Source organism: Strongylocentrotus purpuratus, unplaced genomic scaffold, assembly GCF_000002235.5.
Source record: "Strongylocentrotus purpuratus isolate Spur 01 unplaced genomic scaffold, Spur_5.0 spur5_scaffold_10, whole genome shotgun sequence".
NCBI lineage: Eukaryota > Metazoa > Echinodermata > Echinoidea > Camarodonta > Strongylocentrotidae > Strongylocentrotus > Strongylocentrotus purpuratus.
This window is the reverse complement of record NW_022145595.1, coordinates 21,308,091-21,320,999: the sequence shown is the minus strand read 5'-3', so window position 1 is coordinate 21,320,999 and position 12,909 is coordinate 21,308,091. Positions and strand designations below refer to the sequence as shown.

Genomic DNA, 12,909 nt, shown 5'->3' with positions numbered 1-12,909 from the left:
CATGATATCCAGGAGCAGGTGGACGCCGTTTATTTAGAAATATTTGGCTTGATTATATTTGGGTGAAAACTGTAATAGAGAGCAGACAAACAGACATGAATCTCGGATCGGGGGGGGGGGGGGGGGGGGGAGGGATTCCCCTTCCCCTGCAACTTGAAACTTTGAATGTTAATTGCTCGACGGCTCTGCATTTTCATGACATGGCGTCATACATGTTTGGGCTGAGGGTATATTAGGTCGTGTTTTCAGTTGAAACAGTAATAGGCCTATACAGAAATCTATAGAGTGCCGACCTATTCATTAGAAAGCTGAATATATCGTTTGTACATTTCAAAATTCAAACTGTATTGAATATCATATTACTTTAAAGGGTAATGCAAAGTTTTGGGAAATTTTGAAAATTGAATGGATAGTAATTATTAATTTTTTGATATATTTGGATGTCTCTGTGGATGTATTATAAGCACTAAAAAAAATTTCCCTCTAAAACACTTCTGCTTTCGAGAAATTGAATAATCCAAAATTTACTGGTGCTCCCGGTAATTTTCAAATATTTCAAATAGCACCTTAGGTCATTCCATGGTAGCTGCGACCATGAAAATCTCGGAATATGCAGTTCTGATAATTTCTAAACGGGAATAGCAAATCGGTCTATTGATTTACAGCAAGTTAATTTCAAAATTATCATTTCATATAATTTTACGTTTTTTGTTTGTTTTTTGTATTTTTTATTAATTGTATAAACACCACTTTTAGGGTTAAAAAATCTGTGGCTTCAACCATGAATCTAATGCTTCAACCAAGGTCTCCTCGTCTTTCTTCATTCTACATTGTACTGTTATGATTAAATACTCTAGTCTATTATTTCATGAAGATATATAAAACTCGAAACTTATAAAAGTTTTTCATTCTTTATCTGACTTTTCGGCGACACCATAATTAGGTTATGCTTTTGTCATTAAATTGTGATGCGATGAAATTGGCAACAATAGTCAAATTTGACTAATAGCCATTATAATACCAAACGAACAACAACAACATCTGATATTTTGGCAAGGCTCCGACGACGCGACCAAAATTGTGTCAGAGAAATGGCGTTCAGAAGTTTAATTCGAGTGCAATTATGTCAGCATCAGAGAGGGATTTTACTCAGAGGAAAGGAATTTGGATCACAGAAGGTATTTATAATGTTTACTAATTATTGATGCCTGTTGATAAGCAGTATCAACGTAAAAAATAGGCCCTTTGTGTGGTCGGTCGGAAGTTGGGCGGAGTGGGAGCGGCAACGGCGGCAGCGGCTCTAGCCCTGCCCCAGAGCGGCTGCGTCCAGCGAGCCAGCTTATCTTGCCGGGCTCCGGCCCCGTCGTCTGTCTGCGACTCGCGCTCGGCGATCTTGCTTTGGTGGACGTGGGCGAGGCATTGAAACATAAATTGTTGTTGTCTTATTTTGTTATGCTTTTGTCATTAAATTGTGAATATTTATGCAAAGTGATGCTGGTGATGCTAGGCACTGTTTCTCGAAACTGTCATAATATTAATAACAACTCCATTGTCATATTATTAACTCTTAATAACTCTTTAGACTTTACTTGTTACTCATATAACATTAAGATTAGAAAAGTCAATCTCAATGAGTTAAAAGTTGTATTGTTTATTACCTGTTTCGTGTCAATTTTCTTGATATTTTTGGAGTATGTTTCGGAAAAACATTGATATTAGTAGGCCTAGACTATACACTTTTTCACAGGTTTCACAGCAAAGCGCTGCACAATGCATACCGATGGTGGGTTGCAGGCAGGTCCGCGCCTGTGCGAAGTTATCTACCGTAATGAGGATCTGAGACATTACTACAGTACCTTCACACAGAATTTTAACTCATGATCTTTATTTGGACATTTAATGAATATTTACTTCATTTTGGATATGTTTAGTAGGATATCGTATCTCCACGCGGGAGTTGTGGGTCAAATTTTTTATAGGTTCCTGAACAAGCGCCGAAAGATCATCATCATAGCTGGACTCCTGGAGGATTTCTTGTCCTTTAATATTAAATGACATGAGCTGGCACTGACCATCGACTTAAAAATGATGACAGAGATATGACAATGTCGGAAGCGTCATAACTCCTTAGTCAGGATGTTGTCCTTGATCTTAGTCTAAAGGGCTTCATGAAACTGATGTACATGTACGTAGCGGACAAGTGGCTTTCTATATTTTTAACACTGATTTAGTTTTATAAAGAAGTCAAGTAAAGTCTAAAGAGTTAATAATATGACAATGGAGTTGTTAATATTATGACAGTTTCGAGAAACCGTCCCTAGCATCACCAGCATCACTTTGCATAAATATTCACAATTAATGACAAAAGCATAACAAAAATAAAACAACAACAATTCATGTTTCAATGCCTCGCCCACGTCCACCAAAGCAAGATCGCCGAGCCGCAGACAGACGGGGCAAGAGCTGGGCAAGTAAAGCTGACTCGCTGGACGGGCTCCGGGGCAGGGCTGCTGCCGTTGCCGTTCTAACTCCGCCCAACTTCCGACCGTCCTCACACAAAAAACAAAACTAAATCACTGGTTACATGTATGAAATGAAATACTCATAATTATGATTCACAATTAATTCTATAGTATAATCTACACAAATTTTGAAGTATTTACACACTGTACATCTCTTACTTCGTGGTACTATTTTCAATCTTTTTTTTTTCCTACTTCGTTGAAATAATTGCAGTTTTCCTAAAATTACTTTTTTAAATTTTTTTTTGGTGGAATTGCGACTAAGGCTATGTCATGGGCTCCTTTTCTCCCTGATAGTATAGCTTTCATGAGATGTCTAGCTAGTTAAAGCTCTTTGTGAAATGGTTTAGGAAGATCAGAGACATCTTTAATAGTTGGCGGATAAAGTTACTGTATGTCTGTCCTGTCGTTGGTTTTGAGAAACAAGCCCAATGATACACATCTTCATAGTCATTAATTAATGAACATCTCATGAAGTTGAATTATAAAACCAGCAAATTTCATGATCATGAAATGATCTTGAATTTTGTGATTGGTTCAGCACTTCAGATTCATGACAACTCTCCTGACAAACTGACATTGTCTGACAACACTGTATTTTGGCAAATTTGCAGAAGTTTCTTGCCAAGAAATCACTCTATTTTTTATAAATTTGCAAAGTTTTATGTCTTGCAGGTTTCTGGGTATTGCGGATCGGGGAAGAATAACAAAAACAATGCTTCATGTACATGAACATGTAGTGCACATTAACACAAATTGGAGAAAATAGTGCTGGAATATTTAATATAAATCAGGAAGAAGAGCCGAGATTCAACTTTTCTTGGTCTAGTGCTTCTCCAATCTCCATTGTGGTTAATGACCCAATATGTATCATTGTTTTTATGCACTATTTCCCCCCATTTCTATTATACCTTGCAAATCGTACTTTGGATGTTTTTTTTTTTTCTTTACTGGAGATGTAGAAAATAAATTCCCATTCATCAATTTGGTTTCTTTTAATTATTATCTATATTTTTTTTAACTTGTGCATTTAGGGGGTAGATCGCAAGACCCTTTTTTGAGATTGCTAGAGCAACATGTATCTTAGAGTTTTCCAGAGCTAACTTGCTCATCACTCCCCATTTCATTGACATCCTACATCACGCTGTGACCTTATGGCTTCTGCTGGGGACAGCCCATCTACACGTAATGATGCTTGTAGCATTAAACTGAAGTGATTAGTCATGTGGTTAGAATGTGTAGTGCCCCGCAGACCAGATCTCATCGCTAATTTGATCAACCACATACTTGTCTCTTTCAATTAGATCAGCAACTATTTCTCTTCTCTTAATCAGTAAAAATAGACAATTTGCCCATCTACATGTATCAAGAAGCCATCTTTTCCAATTATCCCATTAAGTGTAATAACTTTTTACAAAACAGTTAAGCCACCTGGACAGTGAACAGCATGCAAACATCATCTGCTCCACTGAGAATCAGAAGGATCTTAAAGGGGAAGTCCTGCCTGATAAAAGCAGGAAAATGAGAGAAACAAATCAGTTAATGCACTGTCCTTTCAGGCTTATGGCTCTCAACAGGCATTATCTTGATTATTAAAATGTAATATTACGATTATTTCCACATTTGCACATTACATACTGGTACATGTAGTTGCAGCTCCTTTGCACAATTTGTCATCATCATGTTGATGATTATTTATTACACATAATGTACATTGTACATGTATAGTATTTTTGAAGAATTGTTTGTGTACCTGTAGTTCGGGAATGAAAGTGACTGCAATATCAAACCAATATTTTCATGTTGATACCTGATTAGTGTGACTCTGAAATCGGACGTACATTTGTAGACATAAATATATTGAAAAAACCTAAACTGAAAAAGAAAAGATCACTTCCATTCGTTACCTTAATGATATTGTTTTCCCTCCCATATCCAGCTCTAACCTGAATTAACCTTTTAAAAAACAAAGGTTATTCTTGTTGTGGACAGTATGATAATTTTGACCTTAATTCATTATTGTCTGACCTTGTCCTAAACAGGATGCAAGTGTGATATGCCCAGCATGGAGACAGAGTGCACTCATGTATTCTTCACTCAACGGAGCAGGTGAGTTTCACGTCGAAGGTGGTAAAATATATTTGCGGAGTCAAGGACCTCTAAACACGAAGGGCCATGGTTGAATTCTGGAAGTGAATTTGTAGAATTGTACAATTTTGAAGAAGATTTGTGGCAAACGATTCCTCTGACTCAAGCATGAATTCAGAGGAGTCTACACATATTCTACACTGTATGTACAGTACATGTACCTGTACTCCAAGCAGTTTGGGTCGTCAAAATTATTGTGTAAAAAAGAACAGGTTTCAATTCTACAACATAAATTATACAGATAATAGTCAGGCAAAAATCTTAAAAGTCCAGACTACCATGGTTGATTTATTTCAATCTTTAAACTCACAGGCCCGAATTCACAAAGGAGGTTTGTTGACAAACCTAGGTTTATGTACGTCATATGCGTTTTTACAAACCTTGGTTTATCGACAAACCTTGGTTTATTGACAAACCTCTTTTGTGAATTTGGGCCACAGTGTATAGTACAATGATCATACCGATACATATAACTTAGCATAAATTTACAATGACATAAAAACTAAAAAGGTGAAAATACATGTATACAACTGTACATGCTGTATGAACAAATATTTCAAAGCACAGGTAGCTTAAAATGACTTAGGATGAGATGCAAAAGGAATAAGATTCTGTCGAAGAAAACCTCAGTCTATACAATCATATTCTACGAATAAACCGGTACCACATGTACTTTTGTAATATTATCCAAGCTGCTTTAATAAGACGGGGTTCAATTATTGGGTACTCAAGCATTCAATTATCAGGCACTCAAGCATTTGAGGAAGTTCTTTCTGCTGGGTACCCATAAATACAAATTACCAAGATTTAGTGTTGCACTTTGTTGATATGTAGCATGTAAGGCTGAAGGAAGTTTGATTGATTTGATTTGATAAGGTTTTATTCGAATATTCAACAATACAGCTGGAGGCTGATACAAGTGAATTTACAAGGTAAAAATAATTCCATAGACATAAAAAATATAATTATATGCTTAAACACTTTTAAATGAATCCAGATATAAACAGTACATAGTAAATAAATCATAGATAATGAAAACAATAATAATATTGAGTTCGGTTTGCATACTTGGATATGAAATAAATAGAAATTCAAAGGGTGTAAGATCAGGTATACAGTTTGAGAGTCGGAGCAGGACATTTTGATAATGTATTAAGAGAAAAATTATTATCGATCATTAAAAAATTGAAATTAAATGATTAAACTGTAACATTTACATGAAGTATATATACAAAATAATTCGATAAAATACAATTATTAAATATTGTTATGTATCATCTTCATGAATACGTGATGTAAAACCCGGCTTGAAAACATAAAATTACATTTATTAAATTAAATTTATTAAAATAACATTAATAATTATTGCATTGATCAACTTGCATTTATCAAAGTTGAATTTAAAAAGTCAGATAATATACATTGTTCTTTTGAGTTGCATAGATTGGCAATGAAAATATCTTTTATAATAATTTATCGGATAAAAATTGCATTTAACTAAATTATATCTCTAAAAATTACATTTCTTTTCACAAAATCAAATTCTTAAAAAATGCATTTTATCAAAGTTCTATTTATTAAAATCATATTTATCACAACTATATTCATAAAACTAGATACAAATTCAGATAGAGGTTCAGGATTAAATAGCTAGACCTAAATGAGGAGGTCGGGATTCTTATTTAGTAAACGAACAATTGATGGGATACTAGAATTGTAATATCTTGTGGTCCTGCATTTTGGTTCATGGAGAAGATGTGAGTTCCGTAACTGCCTTCCAGACAGTGATCGTCGGGACTTTGGAAGAAAGTCACGATGGCGAGCTGACGTGAGAAGGTCACGTGCAAAAGAGAGGAGAAGACCTTCTCGTCGTGAGTGGAGAGAATCAAGACGGAGGTGATCCAAAGCACCGCGGTAGGAGTCATACCCACCAAGGATGACTCGACAGACTCTTTTCTGCACACGTTCAATGTCATTGGATTGAGCAGTGGTCAGTGACGAGGACCAGACAGGTGATGCGTATTCAAGTACAGGTCTGATGTACATAGCATAAATAGCAACCAAATCAGAGGTCGGAAGTCTACATTTTCTGAGGCGATATACAATGTAGAGACGTCTGCTAGCCTTCGAAACAATCGCTGAAACATTGGTGTCCCACTTTAAGTCGGCTTGAAGATGGACACCAAGTAGCGTGAGGTGGTCGACCACAGATAAGCTGGTATCAGCGACTTGGAGCTTAGGAAACTGCACTTGCTTTACGAACGAGATATTCATGACGCAACATTTAGTAGGGTTGGGCTTCATGTCATTCGACTCACACCACTGGACAAGACTATCAAGTTGAAGTTGGACAGTAGAGGGTTCATTCGCTCGGCGGATTTCTACTACACTGAGGTCATCCACATATTTCCATCTGTGGTTGAATTCACTCAGCGCATCATTAATCATGACAAGAAAAATCACGGGACCTAATTTTGTGCCCTGGGGGACTCCGCATGTAACTCCCAGATCACAGGATATGCTCGAACCAACTCTAACTGCCTGTTTGCGCTCATTCAAAAAACTACAAATCGCTGGAATCAGTGCAGGTTGTACTCCGTAGTTGATTAACTTTCCAATTACAACATTGTGATTCACGTTATCAAACGCCTTTGCGAAGTCGATCGCGCACAAAGATGCACAGTGGCCAGGTCTGTCTAGATTCTTTCCGATCGTGTCAAGAAGGCTGATGAGGTAATGTGACGTGGAGCTTCCAGCAACATTACCAAACTGCTTCTGGTCAATAACAGGTGACAGGTCGTGAGTAACCCATCTACAGATGAAGGTTTCCATCACGCGTGAGAATATTGCAGTGATGGAGATGGGCCGTAAGTCTGATAGTTGTGAAACTTGCTGTTTTTCGGAATAGGAGTGATAACTGCTCGTTTCCAACTCGAAGGGTAGTTCCCAGTGTGTAGAATGGCATTGAATATCACCGAGAGGGGTTCCGAGAGTTCCATTGCAAACTCCTTGATAAGTTTGATTGGAATATCGCCCGGTGCCGCTGCCTTGGATGCATTCAGCCGACGTAAGACGTTATACACTTGATGGGCATGAATAATCGGTGGTGGTAAGGGTGGAAGATAAGATGGTAGAGATGTCCAGTCCAGTGATGGGAGCTGGTTACAGATGTTAGCGAAGTGTTCATTAACCCTGGCAGCTTTCTGCGAGTCGTTATGCCCGAGGCAGGGTGGAAGGGTTAGCGAAGACTTGGTAACTCCAGCCATGCTACGAATTTGCCGATGCCATTGGGAAGGTTCACTTTGTTTCAACATTTGAACCTTCCGAGGGTAGAAAGATGCCTTGCTTTTTGCTATCTCTCGCTGGACTAGATTCCTTACGGCACGAAACCTGTCCAAGTTCCCGGAATCATACGCTCGTTGCCTATTCTCGATGAGGGCTCGGATGCGACGCGTGATCCATGGTTTGTCATATTTTGCTCGTTTAGAGTTGTATGAAGAAACGTACATGTATAAAGAAACGCATAAAGAAACGTCTAAAGCATCATCATTGTACAGTGTACATGTAGCTGTCAACCATTTCTATTTTGGAGGAATAAATTCCTACTTTTAGGTCCTCAAACTATTGCTATGAATCCCAGATTCCTCTCCATTTCTGAAAACTTCTGTGTAAAATGTATACAAAATGACTGTATTCCTAGTTTGGCCTTGAGGGATTCCTAATTTTTGCTTTAGAAGGTTGGCAGGTACAATAAAGGAGAATGAACGTACACACACAAAAAGGGGTATCGTATTTAAAGATGGTGTCTAGGAACTAGTGTTTCATAGGTCACGACAGCTAGCCGATCATCACTGCATGCTCACAATTCGTCCTGTCTAGTTATAAATGCATTTTTTGTATGATAACGTCTAGACAAGATCGGGTTACTTGATCTTTATAAAGTTTTCATTTGAAACACTTCTTATAAAGTGCATATATGCTATATCAAGTTTCACTTTACCTGTACTACGTTTGGTTATACGATATGCAGATCAGACAGATCAAATTAATCACTTATTGTATACATGTAGCTGTAGCTACATGTATGTAGGTCTAGATACATGTACAAATGTACTTATTTTAATAGAATGTACAAAATGGTTCCTCAATTTCCTTTGTGAAGTTGATGTTTATAAGCAATGGAAAAGAAGCGTTCGTCAAAAACTTTAATCTCAAAAATTTGTCTTGAAAATAAACTGTATTGTCTGTATACTATTTAAAGGGTTAGTACAAACATAATGTATGTACCGGCCTACATGTACTTACAGTGTACATGTACATGTAGGCCCTACGTTGTACACTGCTCTGCACAATTAGAAATGGCATTTCAAGTTGTATGAGAGATTGAGAGTTTAATAAGTTGGCCTACTTGTATGATGTCAAGTCCTCTGTAGGTACTCTCTACTGTAATTATGTCATTTGAAGAGCACAGGATATATTAATTGGTACGGGAGAGGCTAATTTGTATTTTCAGTAGTTGACTTTTTTTTCTCCAGACTGTTAGGCCAAATAAATAAAAATGAAGTGTCCCCCCCCCCCCCCCCGCCTCCATTTTGGCTGCTGCCTCTTTTTTTTAATACTACATGTATTTACTATTCAGAAAAAAAGCCCACCCCCCCCCAAAAAAAAAAAAAAAACCTGTGATATACACTTTGTTTAAATCGCTTGTAAAGTGATACCAATCATAACAGTGCATCAGCATACTCACATACATAGCACAACATCTGTGAAAAGTAGGCTTGGCCAGCTATACATGTAATTAGCATGGCAGCCGTCTTGGGGAAAAAATGGCAAAATAATAAATAGTAATGCCCTGCCTTCTCTTTTTTTTTTAAAGTCCAGACGAGAAACACGTTATTTTTGTTATTTGGCCTTGTTTACTATAGATCTGTACACAGGTCTGCTGTGTATTCTTATACAAAACATGTATATACATGTACATTGTACATCGTACGTACATGTACAGTGTAAATAAAAACAAGGTGCTGTTTCACTATTGAAGCAGGGAAGGAATGGGGGCAGTGTCACCACTCTTGCCCTTCACCTTTAAAGGTAAAGACCAGTTATGGTCAAGCGGTTGCATTGTGAAAGAAACGTGGAATCGATCAGAAAAGGTTGATCATCTAGCATCTACATGTAGCATCTGCAAGGTTCTGGAATCATCAAAATGATAAGAAATTTGGCCCATTCTTCGTAAAGTTACAAGCACTATACACAGAAAGATGTATATGGGACTACCCTATATCTCTCACAAACCATGAGAGAAACAAATTTACCAAATATATGAATTAGTAGGCGGTCAAAACATATTCTTTCACATGATTGGTAATGAGAGCTTCCATTTCATTTTTTGAAATTGGGGCGTTTCCAATACTGGTCTTTACCTTTAAAATAAATCTGTATTAAATTCCTTTTATTGGCAACATCTACATTTGCCACAGGTATTTAATGGGTACCTGTAGGAATGTTCCATGAATGCTGTGAGCACCAGAATCGATAGCCTAGCAGAGTCAGGTGATATTGGAGAGCCTTGAGCACTCACTTGGTGGAGATGTGCGCTATATACAGGTGTATCCATGACAGTATTAAAGTATACACCTGTACATGTACACAGCATCATGCGAACTGTGTAGTCCCATAGATGCCTGTGATTTCTACATGTACACTGTATGTGCATTCATTTGATCTTCACCAAGACTGACTTTTCATTTTGATCATCCCAATGAATAAAATATATAACAATTCTTGACTCGATCATTCCCAATAGACCGGAATATTCACAAATTTATGGATGTTTCTTTCCTGGCGACCTAGGGACGAGTTATTCCATTTAAACCTGTTATACAGTCCTAGGAATTCCTGCATACATTATTTATTGCTATGTCAGGCAAGTTTTCAGGTTGTCAAGAACAACCTTTGTTTAAAAAAAGTATGCATAAAATGCTATTAAACCGTTCTATTGCTTTAGTCTCTTGCACGATGTTATCTCATGGCCAGAACTCAACGTTCTCTTTAGCCATACATGAAAACATCAATTGAAAATACGCTGACTTGGAATCAATCATGTTACATGTACTTGGCATCAAAGCCATAGATGTACATGTAGGAAATGCCTTTGAAAAGGAAATTGTCTTTGATGGGTTTAAAGTGTAAATAAAATCTTGGGGGATGATATGTTGATGCACGAACTGAGAATAATAATTTCATAGTCCATTGCATTACAGATTATAATTACCTGGGGGATTCTACATGTACATTTGTACAGTACATTACAGTACATACATGTACAGTAGCCAGCAGACTGAATTATTTTCTTTTCTTTTTCAAAGGGAAATTACCTCTCTGGTATATCCGAGTGTTGCTAGAAGCACACAATGTACTGTATGTACATGTACAGTATGTATAGATCAGATTGGTGTATAGTTTTAGGAGAGTCTGATAAATGATGATGTCTGTCAAGGGTCATATACATACAACATGTAGCTATAACATACTCTTCTGGCTCAGAGTAGTCAGAGTAGATGATAACACAGTTATAGTTTTACATGTAATCACTTTAATAAGGAAATGACAAATTGGTAATTATATGACCAAGCGTCTTTGACATGATTGATGATGCAGCAAGGTGTAATACTAATACACAGTTTTACATGTACACTGTCACTTTAAGTAAATGACAAATTGGCAATTCTATGGATGTGTGTTTGATACGATTGATAATTATGCAGTGAGGTACTGGACACGCACACTGTAATCACTTTAATCAGCAAATGGTAAATTGGCTATAGATTGGCTATTCGTCTATGACCATGACCATGCGTCTTTGATATATGATTGATATTAAATAAGGTGTAACACTAGACACATTCACACATCTCTAGACTAAAGAGCGGCAGAGCCGAAAAACAAGCAGCTATGCTTCATAGCCCCTGCACGCTCTGTGTGTCTTTGGCAGGCTAGTCTGAAGAAACAGTGACAATATTACATGCAGTATTGATACTGAAAGTGATACACTGTCACAACATCTCAGGTCTACATTAGACGGTTGACAAGTTTCATCCTGCCTATAGGGTCCCCGCTCACAAGCTTAGCTTCTAAAGGGGTCCTAAAAATCATTCATTTTATCAAATTCTATGTTGATTATTGTACTACAGTACCATCAGTCTCTTTTCATGTAAAAGATTAACTCATGTTTTGTGTGGTTTTTAAATGAAATGAACTTGAACTTGCCTGGCTGATGTGTCTTATGAATGTCTGAGATTATGAAAATTTCATGGGAGCAATAAGAATTACGATCACACACTTTATTTACCTCCCCCCCTTCCCAACAACAACAATGATAATGAAATAAAGCAAACAAATATATGTACAATGTATATATTGAAATTGCTGTAAGAGGAAGTAAGACTTTATAAACAAAATATTTTTTTTTAAAGAGCTTGAACAGAAGTAATTTTTACACTAATCGCTGGTCAGTGCTTTCGACGTCCTGTACATAAAATTATGATTGAACTATACATGTATGTATTGAAAAGAATCAGGCTTACAATGTAAGTCTCTAAATTCATTTATTTATTTATTTATTTATTTATTATTTTTTTTTTTTGGGGGGGGGGGGGTGGAATAGTTGTCATATAATATCAATAAATATAATCGCTTTGATCGAAATCAGCATCATTTTTTGTTTTGCCAATTTAGATTGCTTGAAAGTCTAGCTCAACAGGTTAACGTACACATAAATCACAAATGAATTATTAACCCTGTTTTGCAGAAATTATTCTGATGCGGATTTGGAAAAGGAAGCTTTTGGAAATGTGTGGAAATATATATTTGGGTTGTCTGAGACACCGGAAGGTTCATGCACAGTTCACTGAGACAGACGTTATTATATTCAGGGATGCAGGCCTTCAGCTTAAAATATGATCAACTTAATAATTCAAAGTCTACATGTACCTGTGCTTGCAGAATACTAATAACACAATGAATAACATCTGATCTACCAGTACGTGTACGTGTACATGTAGGAAAACAGGAGAAACCCGTAAATGAAATGTATTAGATTGTATTTTTCCTTTTCTCCCCCCCCCCCCCCCCATAATACAGTTCATGGTTGATTACAATTTGTACATTTATGTACATGTAGTATACATAAATAGGCAAGCATTTACGACCTTGCTTCATGCTCATGACATTCATGTAC

The 12,909-nt window shown here is 36.9% G+C and overlaps 1 protein-coding gene across 1 annotated transcript in view; it reads left to right on the top strand.

The window, feature by feature from the left end:
• Positions 1-1,028: 1,028 nt before the first annotated feature.
• Positions 1,029-12,909, top strand: part of LOC581979 (calcium uniporter protein, mitochondrial) — a 45,168-nt gene continuing 33,287 nt past the window's right edge. The window contains exons 1-2 of the mRNA XM_781956.5: positions 1,029-1,178; positions 4,565-4,631. Coding sequence (XP_787049.3) covers positions 1,092-1,178; positions 4,565-4,631 — 154 coding nt within the window. The 5' untranslated portion in view covers positions 1,029-1,091. The remainder of the gene's footprint in view (positions 1,179-4,564; positions 4,632-12,909) is intronic.